The sequence below is a fragment of the Glycine soja genome, chromosome 10, assembly GCF_004193775.1.
Source record: "Glycine soja cultivar W05 chromosome 10, ASM419377v2, whole genome shotgun sequence".
In the NCBI taxonomy this organism is placed as follows: domain Eukaryota; kingdom Viridiplantae; phylum Streptophyta; class Magnoliopsida; order Fabales; family Fabaceae; genus Glycine; species Glycine soja.
The window spans coordinates 716,078-735,924 of record NC_041011.1 but is presented as its reverse complement, the minus strand read 5'-3'; the positions used below and the strand labels follow the sequence as shown (position 1 = coordinate 735,924).

Here is a 19,847-nt window from a genome sequence, read left to right as displayed (position 1 = left end):
TTATTGTGCATGACTTATGAAATTTTGATATGTATGACATTAATGGTAATTCCAAATTACTATGAGATATCTAAGAACTCTAAAAAAAATATCTAGATTTTATTATTTGACACTTAACTAATATTTTCTCCCATCTCATTGATCCACTTTAGAAATAAATTCAATCTATATTATTCAATAACATTGAATACATTTTCTATTTCACAATTAAACTCTGTTTATTAAATTTATTGCTATCTAAATATAATAACGTTAAATATATTTTCTATTTCACATTAAATACAATATATTCATTGAATTTCATTCAATGAAATATATATTAAAATGAATATAGTTAATATTTTTATAATTATAATAAGAATTATCTTCAAAAGAAAAAAAAATATTTTTTTTCATTAAAATTTTATATAATTTTTATAAACATTAAATTTTATTTTTTTATAAATTATAAAAATTATAATTTTACATAAATTATAAAAAAATTATATTTTATTTAAGCAGTTACTTTTCTTATAACTATAAACAAATTATATAACTTTTTTAAATCAGTCAAATATTTTTCTTTGAAATATATTTGAATACTAATTATGTAATTTTTAGTATTTTAATTAATAATATGATTTTAGTTACTGTGTCAAAATTATATATATATATATATATATATATATATATATATATATATATATATATATATATCATAATAAGTTTGATATTTTTGTTGCATGAAAATATTAGACATATATTTTATGTAATAGGTTGAATATATAAAATTTTGGAAAAAAATATTTTTTTAATCACTATATTTTTGTGAAATTTTAATTTTAGTCCTAGAAATTTCATATCATCCAATTTAATCTTTATTTTTTTTTATAGAAAACTTGTTTTAGTCTCGTCTCACATAATTCTTACCAATGGCGTTAACTTTTGTGTGATATGATAAATAAATTGTGTTTTTTTCATCAAAAAAAATATTAAAATAAAAAGTTATTGAAATGTCTTTTCCAAACACATCAAACTATAACTTTTAAGGATTTCATTTTTGTCTTCATTTTTATTATGATTCTTTAACAATTATTGCATATTTGTTTTTACGTCTTTCTTGAGTTTTTTTTTTCTTAAATGCTACTTTCATGAATTCACATAATAAATAGATAATGTAATTTATTTGTCATGTAAGAAATGATGTCAATATCATCTATAAAGAGGGATTAAAAACAACTTTTTATGTAAAATATAAAAACTAAATTGGATGATATAAAATTATAAAAAATAAAAACAAAATTTGATGAAAGTATAACAACTAAAAACAGATTATTGTCAAAATTTTAATTGTTCTCTGTATTTTTTATAATATAGGAATCATTTGATGATGACAAGGTGACTTCCTCAACAACACAGGTAGAGTTATTCACAGCCACCGCAAATATTGAAGTTTTTATTAGGGTGATTGTTCATTTTGAAGATGTTAAAAAAGTATTAGAGAAATTGGTATGTTGCATTGTAAAAGGGTGACATACCAACAAATGACCAGCTGATACGTGTAGGTGTAGCTATGCATGTTTGAGCAGCTAGTACCCCCTATCAAAAGATGAAAGATACAATTCAGTTATTTACAAGTTTCCCCCAAGAAGCTATAAATGCTATATGTCTCACAATAACAGAACAAAAGATTCACAAAACTAGTACTAACAAGTAGTAATTGAAAATCCTATTTGGCCTTCAACAGAACCAATCATCAATACCAGTTCACAAATATGATCTCACAACATTTATGAATCATTAATTTTAAGTGTAGAGATTCCTTCATGCTTCTGAACCATGCACTCATTAGGTGAAATTGAAAAGGACTGTAGCATTTAATTTATGTTAACTCCTTTTCTCACACAAAGTTAGCACCAATATAAACCTTCTCCTCCTAACCTTATATAAATGCATCAACAAAAATAATAGTGAATTATAAAACTATTTAACTTGTTTAACCTGTGATAATGCTATAATAATACTAGTTGCAGAATGGTTTATCCTGCATCTCTTGGCTAAAGGGATATATATGCATTGGAGTACGAGATTAAGGAACAGATTTGTATCATGAGAGACCATGAACAAAACAGAATTCTGAGAATATTTATGATATCTTCAAGCTCAAGGTGTCAGTGTCTAAGCAAAAGAAACATATGTTGATGAGTAAATATTACTAACTTTTGTAGCCAGCATGTCCGAATCAGTTATCAAAGACCTGTTGCAAAGCACATTTCCTTTTCTCCTCAACTGTTTTGACCAATCATCTTGTTTTATTCTTAAATAATTCGGATACTAGAGCAATTAAATTAATTATTATACGTACCTTACTGTGCAGGTTCATTTTCATTGGTTGATTTTCAAATATATTCTAGAAGAGAGATTTTATTGGAAATCATATTGGATCACATTCTAAAATCACACGAGAGTCTATTTTTTCACGTTTCAATATTTTTTTTTGTCCTTTTACTTCTTTAATCAGTGCTCTAAGAACATTATTTAACCTTTGTCTTTTACTTATTTGATTAGTGTTCTAAGAGCATTATTTAACCCTTGCCTTTATTAAATATATTAATGAATACTATTATATAAAGCTGACAATAGAGTGGATCCAAAGTGCCACAAGCTACGTACACAAGAATAATGGCTCGCACGCTTGTCTTAATGATTTTGCTTAAGTTTTTAATGTTTGCAGTCATGGTCATTCTTCTATTCTCACTCGGCATACGGCCAAATTAATATCAAAACTATGATTTATTTTTGTAATACTTTTTAATTCATACTTTTCCTTACTCCTCTATGTACCTATAAAATTTCACTGGTACAATGAAAAGGGTAAACTTTATTTTTAATTCCTAAACTTTTTCAGATTTTTCCTTTTAGTTTTTAAAGAATTTTTTTACTAATTTTAGTCTTTGATATTTTCATCTAACAATATTGATCACCACGTGTTATTTTTTTAATTATTGTGGTGATTTATTTTTTGGCGTTTAAAGCGGCCAGAAGATGCTTAGTTAATCTGTTAAAAGATAAGTTTTTTTTTTTGTATCAACAGGTAGGTTGGTGGCTTCTAAGTATTTTGATTTTGGGTTGGTGGCTTAAGGAAGGAGCTGCCTGAGATAGTGGGTATTTTCCACGTGGCTCCAAATCTGAGGCAACATGTATTTCTTAGTTGTTTTTACTGATGAATTTTCTCTTAAATTCAAGTGTCAAATTAGAGAATTAAGTTTCACACAATGCCATTGCTAAATTGTAGAATTTGAACTATCTTTTTTGATGGTGGTGTCGGAATTGAAAGGTTGACGACATGGTGTTGTGTTAGGGCTACCTTGTGCCAATACAATTTCTAAGATTAGCATGATTATTGGCTATAGATGCAACCATGCACAACAGTCAATTAAAATGTGATTTATTGTCAGAAAATTGTTTTTTTCCTGTTTCTATAGCTTTTTATTTAAAAATACATTAGATGTTTATACGAGAATATAATAATATTTGGTCGACTGCAATTTATTGTTTTAAAATTAAATGAAGTATAAGTTAACCCCTGCAATCACGGATCTAGTCATATAGACACTAGTTCAAGAATGCATAGAAATTAGAATTCGTTCCAAAATCACGGATCTAATCATATATATAGGTCAGCAACTTTTGCTACAATTGGACACAAAAGATAAAACAACTAAGAACATAGTAGTATTACAACATGAAAACACAACTAGTAAAATTTTATGAGAAAACTTGAGCGTGAGTAAAGGTGGCGAAAGAATTGGTCAAAGGAAAACACCTATAATTAGAAACACAGTATTGAAGAGATCAGGGTTACCTAGTCAAACATCAAACATATCATAAGGAAGAAGACTCAAGTCCCCCCCAAAAATGGACAATACTCGAAGTCACCAGTGTGGACATGTGGACCTGAACGAGTCCAATTCATGGGTCATGGAGTCAACGTTCAAAAAAAAGGGTCTTGGGAAGACTTTGTAGAACAAGAGGCATTGCTAAACCACTCCACTGATCACTCACTTAAATTAACTCGTCTAGAATTACTCTAACTTAATTATAATTTTGAGTATGAATTGTAAGTATTTTTTTATAACTATGTTATTAGTGTGATATATTTATTAATTTTGTTACTGATTAATTTTTGTCGAAAAATTTGATTGATCATATTTGATAAATTATTTTTTTTTCATTTATAAGATTCGAATATGAAAATTTCTCTAAATGGACCAAATCTAATATTATTCAAATAACTTTATGTAGTTATATTAAATAATTAGAATTTTTTTATCATCTATAATAATTTTGTTGTTTGCAATAGTTTTCTCCAATTTTAAAAAATTATCTTATACAGAAAATATCTACCGACTCTTTAAAAAAGGGGACATTGCCATTTACCAAACCAAACTGATGAAATTTCTTCCATGTACCAGCATCTCAACACAATAGACATAAAGTGGGTACAGAAATATATATATAATTTTTGGTGAGAAGTATGTACCGAAATATAAATAAGGTGGTTGTATATGATTTTATTTATTAATGGAAAAGAGCCCCACTTCTCTTTTAAACGGGACACCTTTACCTTGGATTCACCTTTTCGGTAAATGGTTGGATTTTCCATTTCTGTTGTTGAATTCTCTATATCTCTTTAGATATTGCTAGAATAATAGTAGTCATGGGATAACTTAATGTATCCTTAGTGGGAGAAGGTTTCTTGAGAAAGCGTTGTGTGCCAATTTCAGAAATGATGATCATAAGCACACCTTCAAGACATTTGAAACAAAATTGGAACTGTCCTCAGAAATATCAAAACATAAATTAATTATATCTCTAAAATAATATTTAATCCAATTTAGCATCCGTGTATCATACATTCCTATGCCCCTTTCATTTCATACATCTAATTTCTCTGACTCACATTACTATCATTCAAATAAAGTTGTAAACATATATAGGCCAACTAAAATGAAAAGCGGGCAGGAAAAAAGAAAGTGTAAAATGTGTTTTAGGTTCTTTAATTCTCAGTTAAAATAATCTTAGTTCCTGTCCTTTAAAAATGATGATTCTGTTGTTCTTATTTTTGATCGTTGGGGAATTTCATACCTAAACTTAAGATAATACCGTAAGAGACGAAATTCACCAATTATAAAAGAAAAAAACAAAGATTAAGAAGGCCAAAATTGTTATTTTTAAAGTATTGGAACTAAGATAAAATTTTACCAAAAAATATGGAAACTAAAGCACATTTTACTAAAAAAAAATAAAAAATCAGGGGTCCAAATAAACAGGGAGTACAGCACTTCTTGATTTGCTTCCATGTCCAAAAGAAAAGAATGATCTCTTGACTCTATCACTTTCACCAGAAGCTTCAATTGTGCTGACCTCAAACACATTCCCATTTTGCTGTTGTTGATGTAAAGCCTCTTGAACTGCCCCATAAAACTTTCTATCCACTGATGAGTCCATGGAGAAAGACCTCTTCATGGCTTGAACTGATAACCTTTCACCCTTGGCTCTAACACCAATACACTCATCTCCCAAACTAGTCACTTTTTGAAGCTTCCTTGCTTTCTTCTCCTCCAATAACTTAATTCCTGAAGAAAGACTAATGATAGGACATGTTGTTGGTAACTCTTCTTGTCTTCCTTGGTCTCTATCATGTTCACCATCCAAATCAATCACAACAAAACCTCCTTCATCAGTGAGGTTTTCATTGTTTTGGCTTTGGCCCTGATGGGAAGGCCTTGGAGTGATAAGAAGGTTGACTTGGTCAACATGACGATGGACTTGGCTTGTCAAGGAAACTGTTCTTCTACAAAGAGGGCAATGAGCATTGTTTTGAAGCCAAACATCTATGCAATCAATGTGAAAGACATGGCTACAGTTTGGTATAACCCTCAGCTTCTCATCTTGTTCAAACTCACTCAAGCAAACTGAACACTCACTACTAATTAAGCTTCTTTCACCAAATTCTGTGTTCCCTTCCTCTGGCTTGTATTGAATCACTGGGATTAATTTGATCACTGCTTCCTCTAGCCCTCTAGGCTCAGATGCTGTTGAGTATGGTGCAGATGGATCTTCATGAAGCCTAGATAGAGAAAAAATCCTTACATGATCAACATGGGGCCAATTGAGGCAGCACTTGACAACTAACATGTAGTAGCCTATAAGGAAGAAAGATGTAAACATTATTCCTATGACAAGGATTACTAAGAAGGAATAATTATTTGAAGAAGAAGGAGGTGTTGCATGTGACAATTGAAGTAGGTGCCTTTGGCTAACAAAATCCATAGTAGATTCTACAGACAGAAAAAGGGTTCTCTTAGATATTGGAATATATTACATGAAATTCAGAATTATGGTATTCTTAATGCACTAAGTAAAGGAGGAGGCCATGGTTTTTCCCAAAATTAGAGAGTAAAGAGCAATGAAATATAGAGAAAGACTATGATGGCATATAAATTAGGGGTGTGGTAGTGTGTAGACATGATGAGAGAGGGCTTGAAATTCAATGAAAAACTGTTGTCAAACACGTTTGTTCTTTCCTCAAACTACGTAGCAGGTGAATTCAATTAAATTTGATTTTATTCCTCTGTTTTTATAAGTTTTAAAATGATTTTTATAATCACTCAGTGCATGTTTGTAAAAAACGTTCCGTAACGGACGTTTTTCTCGAAAACAACACTCATATTACTTTTACGTTCATGTCTAGGAAAGTGTTTTTTTTTTTTTCGTTGAACCGACCTTCAACGGGTATCCTTTTAGTTATATCAAATCATTTTAGTATTTTTGACAAAAAATAAATTTAGCCATATTTAGTAAAAATAATTTTTTTCCCAAAATTATTTATGGCTTCAAATCTATTGGCCAATGTTCAATATTTCGGGCAACGTACGTATGTTTCAAATTTTAATGAAGACTCAAAAGAGTGAGTGGTGTGGTCCAGTTAGAATAATGAAGATAGTGGTTAATCGATAACCAAGTCCTTACCAATGAAACCATCTGTTGACCACGATTGAGTGAAAAATGTGTCTAGTCTAAAGTTTGAAAGTTTGAGGCCTTATGTCTTGTGAATTTCATCGTTATTTAATAAGGTACATATAATTTGTGCATATACACGAGACTTGTCTTTCATTCCCCTTTCTACAGAGCATCAAATAATAAGGGTGTTTTTTATTTTGTTATAAATACTTTATTTGCTCTATCTCACTGTCTTGCTTTCCTTGTATACACAAGCTTGTGAATTATGGTGGTTCTACGTACAATCATTCACAAGTTCATAAACCATAAAGATTAGTATAGTTAGTGGTTGTCAGTCATATCTAATCTAATGATGGAAGCCAAATTACGTGACCCATGCTAATGAAAGAATGAGTAAATAATTAGAAGGCTAATGATGCCACATTGCAATATGGAGATTGAAGATGAAGAGGCATTGTGCTTCTAATTGGAAATCATCTATATCATAAGGAAAAAACAATTCTTAACACACTCCTTACACATCACATGCAGCTCCACCATGAATCCTTAATCACTGCTCTGACCACACTTTTGATCTTTTGTCATTATGGCATTGCCATCACTTTAATTTTAATTTCTTAGATAAATAATATCAAGAGATTTATAATATTTAATGTTAGATTTTTTTGGTAAAAAAAATTTAAAAAATCTTATTATACAACATGTCAACGTTGAACATTTTTATTTATTTATTTATATAAGAAAAAATTACTTTGAAAATATAGTTCTATGTGGGCCATGTGACCGTCAATGATCATAAGAAGCCGAATAGCTTACACGTTGGGGGAGGAAAATTTCAGGGGGTCTAATGAATGTTGCAATATTTTTCATCCATAACGGTTTGGAAATTTTAATAGAAAAGTCCAAGTAAACGGACTAGGAACAGAACTTACGCTCTCCATACTTTGCTTGTTGACAAGGAGTAGAACGATATCAACTTAATTAGGGACTAATAAAGAGTAATCATAATCCGTACACTTTAATTTAAGGTATATATGTGAGGAAAAAAAGAAGAGAGATGGAGAAAAGGATAGACATGATAATTAATGTGATGGGATGAAAGTGAGATGAAAAAAGAAAAAAGGTTAGAATGTGTTTGTTTTACATACTAATAAAAGTTGAAAAAAATAGGTTATTTATTGATTATACGGTATAAAATAATTTTATATTATTATTTAATTATAGTTTATCATATACAATTAATTAATTATTTTAAAAATTAATATATTAAACTCTTAAAAGTTAATTGTAATAAGATGTTACATTACTAATACATTATGGTTAAACTCTTAAAAGTTAATTTGTAGAAGGTTAGAAAATTTGAATTTTTTTGTCATGAGATTAAATATTTTGTAAAAAAAATATAATACTTTTTCTTGTAAAAATATTATAAACTACCATTTTCTTTTCCCCAATGAAAAAATAAGATCCCCTCTCTATGGGAATTTTAAAATTTATTATAATACACATGTGACTTCTATTTTTACTTTTTTTAAAAAATTGTTTTGAATTTTAAAAGATATGCCCAAAAATATTAAATTGTTACCAATCATGTTTTTAAATATATATTTTTTAGGGGATTTTTTAAATATCTAAGAATAGCAATCCTAGTTATCATTTTTTCAAAAATATGATTCCTGAAAATACAATATTATTCTTTTGATCTCTTATATTTTCACTCAAATGTATTTGAGTCATTTATCTTTTAAAATTTCTATTTTAGTCTTTTGAGTCTGTAATATTACTCAAAATGATCATTTGGTGAATTTGATACGGACTCATTAGCCTTTTAAATTTTAAAACAATTATTCTAAACATACTAATAATTTTTAATCGTCACCGTTTTTTTTTATAAAAAAATTGTGAAATTGTAAACCTAGAAAGCTGCTTCATCCCTAAACCCTCGCAAATAAACCTCACGCCTAATCTCATCCAACATACTAAACTCATTTGTCTCTCAAAATCCCTCACCTTCATCACACCACACACACTCACAACAAACCTCACATTCACTCAAACTGTCTCTTGACACCCTTATTCACTCATCACGTCCCACCAAATTCCATTTTTCTCTCAACTAATTCTCACAATCACCACACACACATGCATGGTTTGAAATAATGAGAAGAAACTAAGGAAAAAGTGATCATGTAAAACTCACAAACGTGTTCTGACGTCAGGGCCGTTTAGTTTGCTGCAATGCATGCAGCGGAGAAAAATGGGGGTTTCCTTAGAGGAGGAGGTTCTGGAAGCTTATATTGGGATGAAGATGCTTCGGAGTTGTTCCCAAAGGGAGTGAGATATGAGAGAGATGTGAGGGGCTGTATCAGGTATGTTAGCATGCTTTTGAAAAGACTATTCCATAAATATGTTAGCACTTAAGCATGCTTCTAAAAATGCTATTTGGGAACTATAAGAAAACAGTGCCTTTTCAGAATAATCTTTTTAAAATGGGGTTGCATTTTTTACCTCCTTCCCCATCCTAATTCCATTGTGTTTTCTTTTATGTTGTCAAATTTAACGGTCTACATAAACTCATAAGAATTTTATAGATTCGACTTATGAACTCTTCTTCACATAAAATAATAACCAAATACCTATAAATAATTTATCGATTAAACATTTCAACAATATAATAAAGTAAAATAATAAATCATAAATTCTACAATACTTAAATAATTAAGTCTAGTCATGCATCATTATTAGATAATAACTTAGTGATACAACATTCTCATTGAGGGTTTGATGCTGTTAGAGGTGAGAGTTCTTCGATTCAGGAATGATACGCCAAATGAAGGTATGTTGAACCCTAAATGTGCATAAAATAATCCAACAACTTGATCGTTTTGGTCTATTTTTTTAACTTGTTGACTTGCTGACTTAGTGGTAAATTTAAGAGTCTATTGAGTTTGCACCAAGCCTACCCAAAGTTTACTAAAAAGAGAATTTACACACAAATCAACTCGTAGAGAATAAGTAAACTTATAAACTCATAATAGTTAACTAGTTAACTCGAGAGTTTGATAATTATGAACTTCTTTCCTACACCATGGTCATCGATGATGGTATTGATTAGTGGTGTTTGTGTCTATCAGTGGTGTTGGGTAGAGGTGAGACATTGGGTGAGGGATAGTGTGGTCTGTTTGAATTTTTGGAGGTGTAGGATGTAAAAGAGGGTGTCCAGTAAGTAAAAGCCATGGATCCTATTTGGTATATTTTTCAAGAGAGAAATGGGCTAATGAGTTGTGGATCAAATTGGACCTTTTACGGCTTACTCTAAATGAGAGACTTTTGTTTTTGCTTAATTTTTTCTTCATTTTTTTACTGATTAATTTACATCTTCCTTCTTTGTTTTTTTTTTTTTTTTCACGATACGACAAAATAAGGTTTTCATGCTTTTGATTAATAATTATGTGCCTCTTTATCAGACACTTTAGAATTTTTGCATTGGAACACAAAACTTCTCTATTGAACTTGGTTTGGATGTATTTTCAAACACACTTTTAGTCTACTCGGCCAATAAAGCCAAATCACGTTATCATAGCTGTCTTCAATGGCCATTTTGCAAATACATTATCCTGATTTTATTTTTTTGTTAAACACAAAAAATGTCATAATTAATATGCAGAAAAGGAAAATCAACCGAGATTCAATCATAAGTTCCAAAAAACAATAATTGCACATACGAAGTATATACACAAGCCATATATCAATACACTCTGACTAATTACTTTTAACCAAATCTATGGGGATACTTCTCAACATTTTGACAATTTCTATCCCTTTTATCATCTATCCAATGGCACAAGGTTCGCCTAACTTTTGAAATACATGACACTAACACCCCGTATTATTCAAGGAACATATAAAGTTACACAGTCAGAAATATCGTGTGAATTTGAAAAAAAAAAATCACACGGAGCATTAGTATAATTTGCTTAAACTAGTACTTTCACTTTAAGGAAACTCAAGAAGCAATTCAGACACACAATCCTCCTACCTTAACTCCTAACTATACTCTGAAGATTGAAAACAAATCAAGCTAACTGCGACGAATAAGTAGTTTGAAAAGATAAAAATTAATGTGCAAAAATACAAAAATGAGAGTTAAATGGTGTTTTTGAGGTCTTTATAAAATTACAATGTAAAGCTTAACTTTGAACATATTGAGTGTTTAATAGAGACTTTATAAATAATTATTTGATTCAATCCTATTCATGCTCTACTATCCTTTTAAGAAAAAAAATATAATAAATGAGGAACAATGGTAGTTGTTTAAGTCTCTCAGAAATGATTAGTCTTTGCTTTGATGATAATAATATATTATTTTCTGTTTAGATAAATATTTTATAATCTTCATTGTAGATTTTATTACAATGTTTGTTTTTTAGATAAAATGTTTGAGTATCATTTATTTTTCTTTTTAATAGTTTTTTTTATAATTTGTTATTACTATTTTAAAGACAATGATTACATTTTCAATCAAATGGATTTATGAGCATCCTTTATATTGATTTTGAATGATTTTTTAAACTTAAAAAATAATTTTAAAATAATGTTTTTAAAAAATATTTTTCTTAAAAAAAAATTAGGACTTGCTTCTTAAAATAAATATAAACTATTTTTTTATTAGTAGATCAATAAAGATTGATAAAAAATGAACTTATTTTATAAAAACGTGGATTTGAATCCGTTCCTGGTGTGAGAATTTTATTGATAAGTGATCTATAAGTATTCCTTTCAACATTTAGTGAGTCTTATATATAGGTCAGCAACTTTTGCTACAATTGGACACAAAAGATAAAACAACTAAGAACATAGTAGTATTACAACATGAAAACACAACTAGTAAAATTTTATGAGAAAACTTGAGCGTGAGTAAAGGTGGCGAAAGAATTGGTCAAAGGAAAACACCTATAATTAGAAATACAGTATTGAAGAAGAGATCAGGGTTACCTAGTCAAACATCAAACATATCATAAGGAAGAAGACTCAAGTCCCCCCCAAAAAATGGACATATCATAAGGGGACATTGCCATTTACCAAACCAAACTGATGAAATTTCTTCCATGTTCCAGCATCTCAACACAATAAACTTAAAAATAATTTTAAAATAATGTTTTTAAAAAATATTTTTCTTAAAAAACAATTAGGACTTGTTTCTTAAAATAAATATAAAACTACTTTTTTTATTAGTAGATCAATAAAGATTGATAAAAAAAAATGAACTTATTTTATAAAAACGTGGATTTGAATCCGTTCCTGGTGTGAGAATTTTATTGATAAGTGATCTATAAATATTCCTTTCAACATTTAGTGAGTCTTAAGATATACTATGACATTGATAAGTCATGAGTTTCAACTCAACTCATCTTTTTATTCTTTAAAAACATAATGACCTATACCATTAAGGCAATGCTCCTATAGATCACCACGTGTTTGACATTTTCACAAAAAAAAAATGATTTTTTCTCTTTTCCTTTTCATTTCCTTTTTCCAGGGGCAAAAATTACGTTATTTCTTTGTGAGTTCATAACTGTATATGGAATTCAGAAACAACAAAAGGGGAAAAAGAGGATTAAAGTCATAAGAGTAAAAGAGTATCCAAACGTGCAAGAGCCACCTCCTTGACCATCCAAATACAATGGACGCTCTACTTTTCAACGTGGAGCAGAAGAGCCAAGCTCCCTTCACCATCACGTGCCAAACGCTTTTGTGCCCAATTTTTTCAACATCAAACATCGCTATTCTTGTACTTGAATTTTTATGCCATTTCTTTTATACCTATTTCATGGAAAAATAAACAAAAATATCATTTTTTATCTCTCTCCCCTATATGTCAAAAGAAATTTGAATTCAAGTAGAAAAAAAAATTAACTGCTACACTAGGAAGTGAAAAAATTTTAAATTTTCTTCCAACCATCTACGTATAGATCGAATATACAAAAATACTAAGGAAACTTCAAATATTTTTGTCTAACATTTAAAAAGTCCAACATAAATATCATCTAATAATAAATAATTTTATGATAAATACATTTATAATATTAAATGAGTTTAATTTATAAACATTGTTACTATAAATATTTTACATCCACAATCAACCAATTAAAAATTATATATATCAAATATAGCTTTTAAGATAATTATTGTTCAATAAAAAATTATTATAAAAGTAAACAGACTTATTATTCCTGATTTTTTTTATTAAATTGATTGAACATGTAAACTGTCATCATCTCCAAATTTTAGCATTCAGGAGTGATCAAGTAAGCATTTTCAATGCTTTTTGTTTATTGTCCTTGTCCTTTTCTTAGAAAGTTTCTTTTATGTACAAGGCAATGATATCTGTTTTGGACCAACAAAACAATTAAGTTACGTTGGATTCTTGCTTTTTCTCTAAAGCTCCATTTGTTAAAAATTTTGTGCTCCAATATGTATTATTAATGAAATTTTAGATGTTTGGTAGCTAGATATATAATGGTAGATTTCTAATTTTCAATTGCTGGCAAAGCCCATGTAAATCAAGTTATTGGCTCATTAATCCACACCCACAATCCAAATCCGTTTTGAACCGAATTCATATTCATCTTAGACAAAAAACAAAAACCCTAGCAGCTGCAGGTTCCCTCTGTCACGACAACACACGCACACCCTCCTTCAATCCGTGGTGTATTTTCGTGGCCCCAGATACTCCCACACGCAAAGAACATCCACGCGAGCTCTGCTACATGCATCAGACTCAAGGTTTCCCTCAAAGATAAAAACATGATTTTCGTTCATGAATTCAAAGGTAGTTTACACATGTTTGGCAAAATGTTATTTTTGAAAGAGTGTATATATTAGTTCGCAAATTTGCAGTAAAATCCACGGTAAACAGTAGCATATATAGACTGTGTTCTATCACAACAAAGTTGTGTTTTTCTTGTTCAGCATGATCTCCAAATGAATTTCAACCTTTAACCAGTTTCATGAGTTGTTAAGTGGTGGATTTTGTTTACTTTGTGTTGTTATCTGTCCTTTTTATTATTATTGTTATTCAATTCAGATATGTATCTGCAGAGGCTAGTATAAAAGATGCTTTCAGCTTATGATTCTTTAGTTTTTTGGTGTTGTCAGTTAACTAAAAAAAGAGTTCATTGTGCATCTATTGGTTTGGAATGAATTTGCCACTGCTGTCATGGACCCTTTTCCTTTTCTTTGTTTTTCGGATATGTTGTCATATAGCTTTTGCTCTTAAACACTGTCATTCATTCACTGCATATCATGAATTGGATATTCTCTCATGCCAAAGCATTTTCAAAAGCTTAATGTCTAATGGTTAGTCCATTTAAATGATTTTTGTTTCACAACATTTCATGACCTTTTAATTCCTTTCCTTTTATGTACATATTCTGTAATAGAAACCTTTCATCTAGAAAACTCACCGTTCCTTTTAGTGTTGATTAAATGTTCCTTGTTTTGATTTCATGTTACAGTATATATATGCCCTTTAGTATTTGCTTCTTCATTTGTTCCTCTTTTAACCAAAGGGTAAATAGTTTAAGAGTTTTCTTTTAAAATAATGAACACTTTGTTTGTTAAAACTAATTTCTTAACTCCTTGGACCTTGATAGACTTCTTCTAAAAAGCATCGAAGCTTTCTTCATCTTTTTTAAAATAAATAACTAGTAGATCGAGAAATAATTTAAGTTATGTGCAAACTTTCTTTTATTTGTGTTTTTAATTTAACGGATGTTAATAATAATAATAGTTCCACAATTTAATTAAAACAGATAAGTTACTAAGATAATAGAAAAGAGTTAATTGAATGTGATATCATTTTAGTTTTAAGGTTTTCGAACACAACTTGTGACAACTTAATGTTTTATACTTTCTATCTAAAATAAATATATTATATTAAAACAAAATAAATTTATTTGCTTCTAAGAATTGGCTTGGATGTATACCTTTATTAATTTTATATCTTAGGATATATGAATGGTGGCATTTCGGAAATCATATATCTAATAAGCATAATAATAAAAAAATAATAAAACATTAACTGTCTTTTCCAAAAATCATAATAAAATATGCTTCCCATTAAAAACTTTTTTTTGTCAGTTATTTTATTATAGAATGAGATAAATATTTTAAAATTTAAAAAAATGATTTGCTTAATTAATTAAAGGTATATATTCGTGACGAATATAGGATGTTAATATTTTGCACACAGAATCAACTCCAGAATTTAAATTTAATTTCAGAGACCATTTTTTTCAAAAAAAAATTTCGATAGTTTTCTTCAAAACAAATTATGACGACTATTCCTCTACTTTTAAACCTTTTTCATCATCTATCCGCAATCCTAGTTGCAACGCTTACGTTAGACAGTTAACATGACGACGATTTTTCCTTAAATCACTGATAATTTGTTTGTCTACATAATTTAGCTACTAATGCTAGGAGTAAAGTAACCTCCACAAATGCAAATCTGTTCACAAAATTAAGGCACGTATACATTGCATCCACCATTGTGGCAGTGCTGTCTCTTGTAATTTTGGGACCTTAGGGGAATTTTACAGTTAAGTTGCATTTTAATATAATTTATCAATTTTTGTTTTATTATTTTTTTACATTAATTTTATTAATTAAAGTTTAAAAATTTCTCTCATATCATGTCACTCTTATTTTTCTTCATGATTATGTTAATCTCATTTGTCAGCTCATATAGGCTATTGCTTTATTCACTTGTCAGTTGCTTTTTGCACTCTTATTTTTCATTTTAGAATGTTCAATCTAAAATGTAAAATTATATTCTAAAATCACTTTCTTTTTCAGCTTTCAAAATTTCCTTTTCAAAACATAAAAAAATCATTAAAAAAAAGTGCAACAAACAATTTGGAAAGTGTAGAAAGCAACAACCTAATATTTTTATTTCTATTTTCTAAGCCCAAAACATCCTTTTAATCTTAGCCCATCCTATCAAACACTTAACAAATTAACTGATTATCAATGCACATAATTTAATTAATTAAAATAAAACAATCATAATTAAAGAAATTCAAACATACATACTAACAAAATAATCTAGTTTCTAATTTTTTTATTAGCTGCAAAATAAATTCATTTGATTGTTTGCTAAGCAAACTTTTTTTAATAAATTCTAATATTTTTTGAAAAACTACTTGAATTAATATTTTTTAAAATGTTAGTTTTTAACTATATTTAGTAAAACTAAATGAAAAGCTAACTAATAGTAGCAGGAAACTAAAAGAGAAAAATTAATTTATTAAATTAAAAGTGTTATAAAATTAGTTATTAAAATAATTGAAAAGCATAAAATAGTCTGAATCAAATTTTAAAACTATGGTCTTAAGTACGTTTTTCCAATACCGGAAACTGTGCTCAGCAATGATGGGTACACTCCACACAAGGACAGCACAAGGATTCATTTTCATGCTATTAACGTGTGCAGCGTGTGTCACGTTAAGTTTGAATTATCACCTCTTGCACCGTTTCAAAATACCATTCATTTTTATACACTAGTCATTTTTTTAGACATTTATTCTTACTTTAAATTTCGCAAAATAGTTTTAAGATCGATGTGCGTATATTTTTTTAGTGCCTAGATGTGCGTATATTGAAAAGATAAAATATACGTAATAGGATTCATTTTAAATATTTACAAGTTCGTGTGAATTTTTATTATTATTCTCTTTATCAATAATTTATTACTTTTTTTAGAGTGTTTATTTGATTTTTTTATTAATAAATATTAATTATTAGTTTTATTGGCATGGAATATCAAATTCATGATTTTTTCTCTCTTTCCTTTAAGTATTCAACCAGTCTTATATCTCTCTAATGTTTATTTGATAATTAAAAGGAAAAGTATTTTTTTAATAATATTTTTTTATTTATATATACTGATATAACACAGTTGTATGCTCAAAAGACTTAAACTAAAAATTCTTAATATATTATTTATCTAACAGATATACAATGTCATATATTATAACTTTAACTAATAAATAATTGCTTCCGTATAGTATATCTATATATAATAATGTATACTATTTATGCATTAAAATGTTAATATACCACTATATATTATTAATATAGACTTGCAATGTCAATATTAATAGTTTAATTTTAATTACTCGAGTTAGAAGTTATTTCTAATATTTGACATTTTCTTAATAGTAAATGGCACCTTTCTTAAGCTCTTTGATTGAGGATTGGGTAAGAGATGGACTGGAAGACTTTGTTGAGGTTAGAGAAAGCCCATACATGGTAGACATAAGAGTAAGTGTTTAACTATTGTTTTTTCAGAGTAGATTCTTTTATTGCGGGGAATATTTTTATATAAAAAAAAACCGCTTATTCCTTTATAATTTTTTATTTTTCACAATAATTACATAAATAAAGATTTTGTTAATATTTGTGAAAGAAAAACCAGAATATCTCTTCATGTACGTTCATTATTAAGACAGATCGACGACTCCCCATTTTCTTTTGTCACATTTTTCACAAAGTACCCTTGTGAACACGATCACAAAAAGGTGTCCAAATTAGATAGCAACGTAAAGGATGTATAAAATAACATTGATGATTACCCTAATTAAGCCAATTAAGCATATTCCATGGAGAAGACCCAAAAGGAAAAGCATGACAAGTTGAAGGAGAAGGGAAGGAAAGAAGTCCGGTACCGCGGCGTCCGAAGGCGGCCGTGGGGCAAGTATGCGGCGGAGATAAGAGACCCTTCTAAGCAAGGGTCACGGTTGTGGTTGGGGACTTTTGAGACAGGTGAAGAGGCAGCTAGAGCATATGATCATGCAGCCTTTACCATGAGGGGTCATGTTGCAATTTTGAATTTTCCTAATGAGTACCATTCTCATCATGTCAGGGGCTATTCTCCAAATTTAGCATCATCATCATCTTCCATTACTCATGCCGGTGGTGGACAACAAAGGCAAGTTTTTGAGTTTGAGTATTTGGATGATAAGGTGTTGGAGGAGCTTCTTGAGTTTGAAGAAAACAAGGTTCAGAAAGGTTGAGGGTTGAACTACCCTTCTTATTTTTCTTTAATTTGTAATTTCCTTTTCTTTTTCTAACTATCTTATCATGATCCAAGACCAAACCAAAATCGTTAGAAAAAAACAAAAAAGAAACCCTTCATTGTCCAAGTTTGCATACTGCACTTATGCCACATTTTGTGCAAATGGATATATATTACTGTCAAGTTTCACAAATCATCCTTTCGTCATAGTGCTAGAGTAAGAGGCAAAGAATATCAAAGGGTCTAGTCTGTTTTGTAATTTTTAATAGTGTCAAAAATAATAAAGTGTCAAATGATTTAGTACATATTTATGAAGATAAATGTGTTAAGATGCTATTTAGTACTAAGAATAATATGTCAAAAGATCACAAGTTACACACGTATATATTCTTGACACATTTTATGGAAAGATACCATGTAAAAAAAAAAAAAGTTTTATCTAAAAATGCCAGAAAATTTGGAACTAGTAAGATATGCGCGTCTTATTCATTTTTCTTCGTATAATTTTTAGTTTTAAAATGTTTGTTAATCTTAATAAACATGGAGAATTTTGGTTTTAGTTCATATGAATTTTAGAATTTTTTTCTTCTAAAAAAAACCTATTATCATTTACTCATATGTTGTGACATTACATGCCATCTTAGAATAGTCATTAATGTGACATGTTTAAAATGTATATTAATCATTTTAAAATAATAATAGAAAACATTTCCCAGGTTAGTTGGTAGCACATACAGATGAAGCAAAAGGAGTGACGGATTCAAAAAATTTATTTAGTGGTGGAACAAAGAAATAATTTATAACAAAATGGTTTAATTTTTTTCCTCTAACTTATTTTGCCAGTTTAATTCGCTATTTTTTTATTAGCATGTTCAACTAAGTTATGTGTGTTTTTTTTTTAAAATAATTCAATTAGGTATTTTACTTTTAAAATGTTTGATTAGGTACTTTATTTTTTTAAAATGGGTTTAATGTGGTCTTATTTAAAATCAATTTAGATTCTACTTATTAAAACTTTGGGAGCAAATGAAAGAATAATGAACCTAAATTGAATCTATTTTATAAAATAAAAGACTTAATTCAACCTTTTAAAAGTAAAGAATCATACTAAACCATTTTTAAAAAACTACAAGACTTGATCCAAGGAATAGTAACTAGTGATAGCAATTTTTCCTTTTCTTTATCTATTTGGGATTATGTGAAGATGTGTTTTTATATTACTTACTTACTAGATTTTTAATACTGGATGTGTGAAAATGGTAAAAATTAAAATAATAAAGTGATAAAATTGATATCAATATATTCTCTTTTTTATCTTATAATTTTTTTATTCATTTTTAAAAATATATATTATGAGGGCAAGACTTATTTTATGGGGGCAAATTTTTTTTCTTAAATATGTTTAAAAAAAGAAAATAAAAATCTTATGGAAACAATTACCCTCATAGCTCCTAACATGCATCTGCCACTAAGTAGAAGATTAAGGAAACATTTTATTACATGTGTATCTTATGTTGTGTTTGGTTAGAGAACATAAATATATAAAAATAGAAGATTTTTTTAAATCAAAGTAAAGTAGGTAATTGCTTCATGAACCTAGCATTCTTCTCGTACATCCATCAAATTATTGTAAATTTTAAAAATATTCATACTAATAAACATACAGATTTATAATCCATTACGGATTCATAATTTATAACATAAGATCTGTATATGAATTGACAATCTATTTATTATAATTAATTTTGATCTAATAATATAT

At 28.6% G+C, this 19,847-nt stretch overlaps 2 protein-coding genes across 2 annotated transcripts; one reads left to right on the top strand and one right to left on the bottom strand.

The window, feature by feature from the left end:
* Positions 1 to 4,877: 4,877 nt before the first annotated feature.
* LOC114371003 (RING-H2 finger protein ATL16-like) lies at positions 4,878 to 6,590 on the bottom strand. Its single transcript, XM_028328405.1, has one exon. It carries the CDS (start codon positions 6,313 to 6,315, stop codon positions 5,293 to 5,295), a length of 1,023 nt encoding a protein of 340 aa, XP_028184206.1. The 5' UTR covers positions 6,316 to 6,590; the 3' UTR covers positions 4,878 to 5,292.
* A 10,918-nt stretch (positions 6,591 to 17,508) lies between these two features.
* LOC114369475 (ethylene-responsive transcription factor ERF098-like) lies at positions 17,509 to 18,378 on the top strand. Its single transcript, XM_028326707.1, has one exon. It carries the CDS (start codon positions 17,670 to 17,672, stop codon positions 18,081 to 18,083), a length of 414 nt encoding a protein of 137 aa, XP_028182508.1. The 5' UTR covers positions 17,509 to 17,669; the 3' UTR covers positions 18,084 to 18,378.
* Positions 18,379 to 19,847: the final 1,469 nt, after the last annotated feature.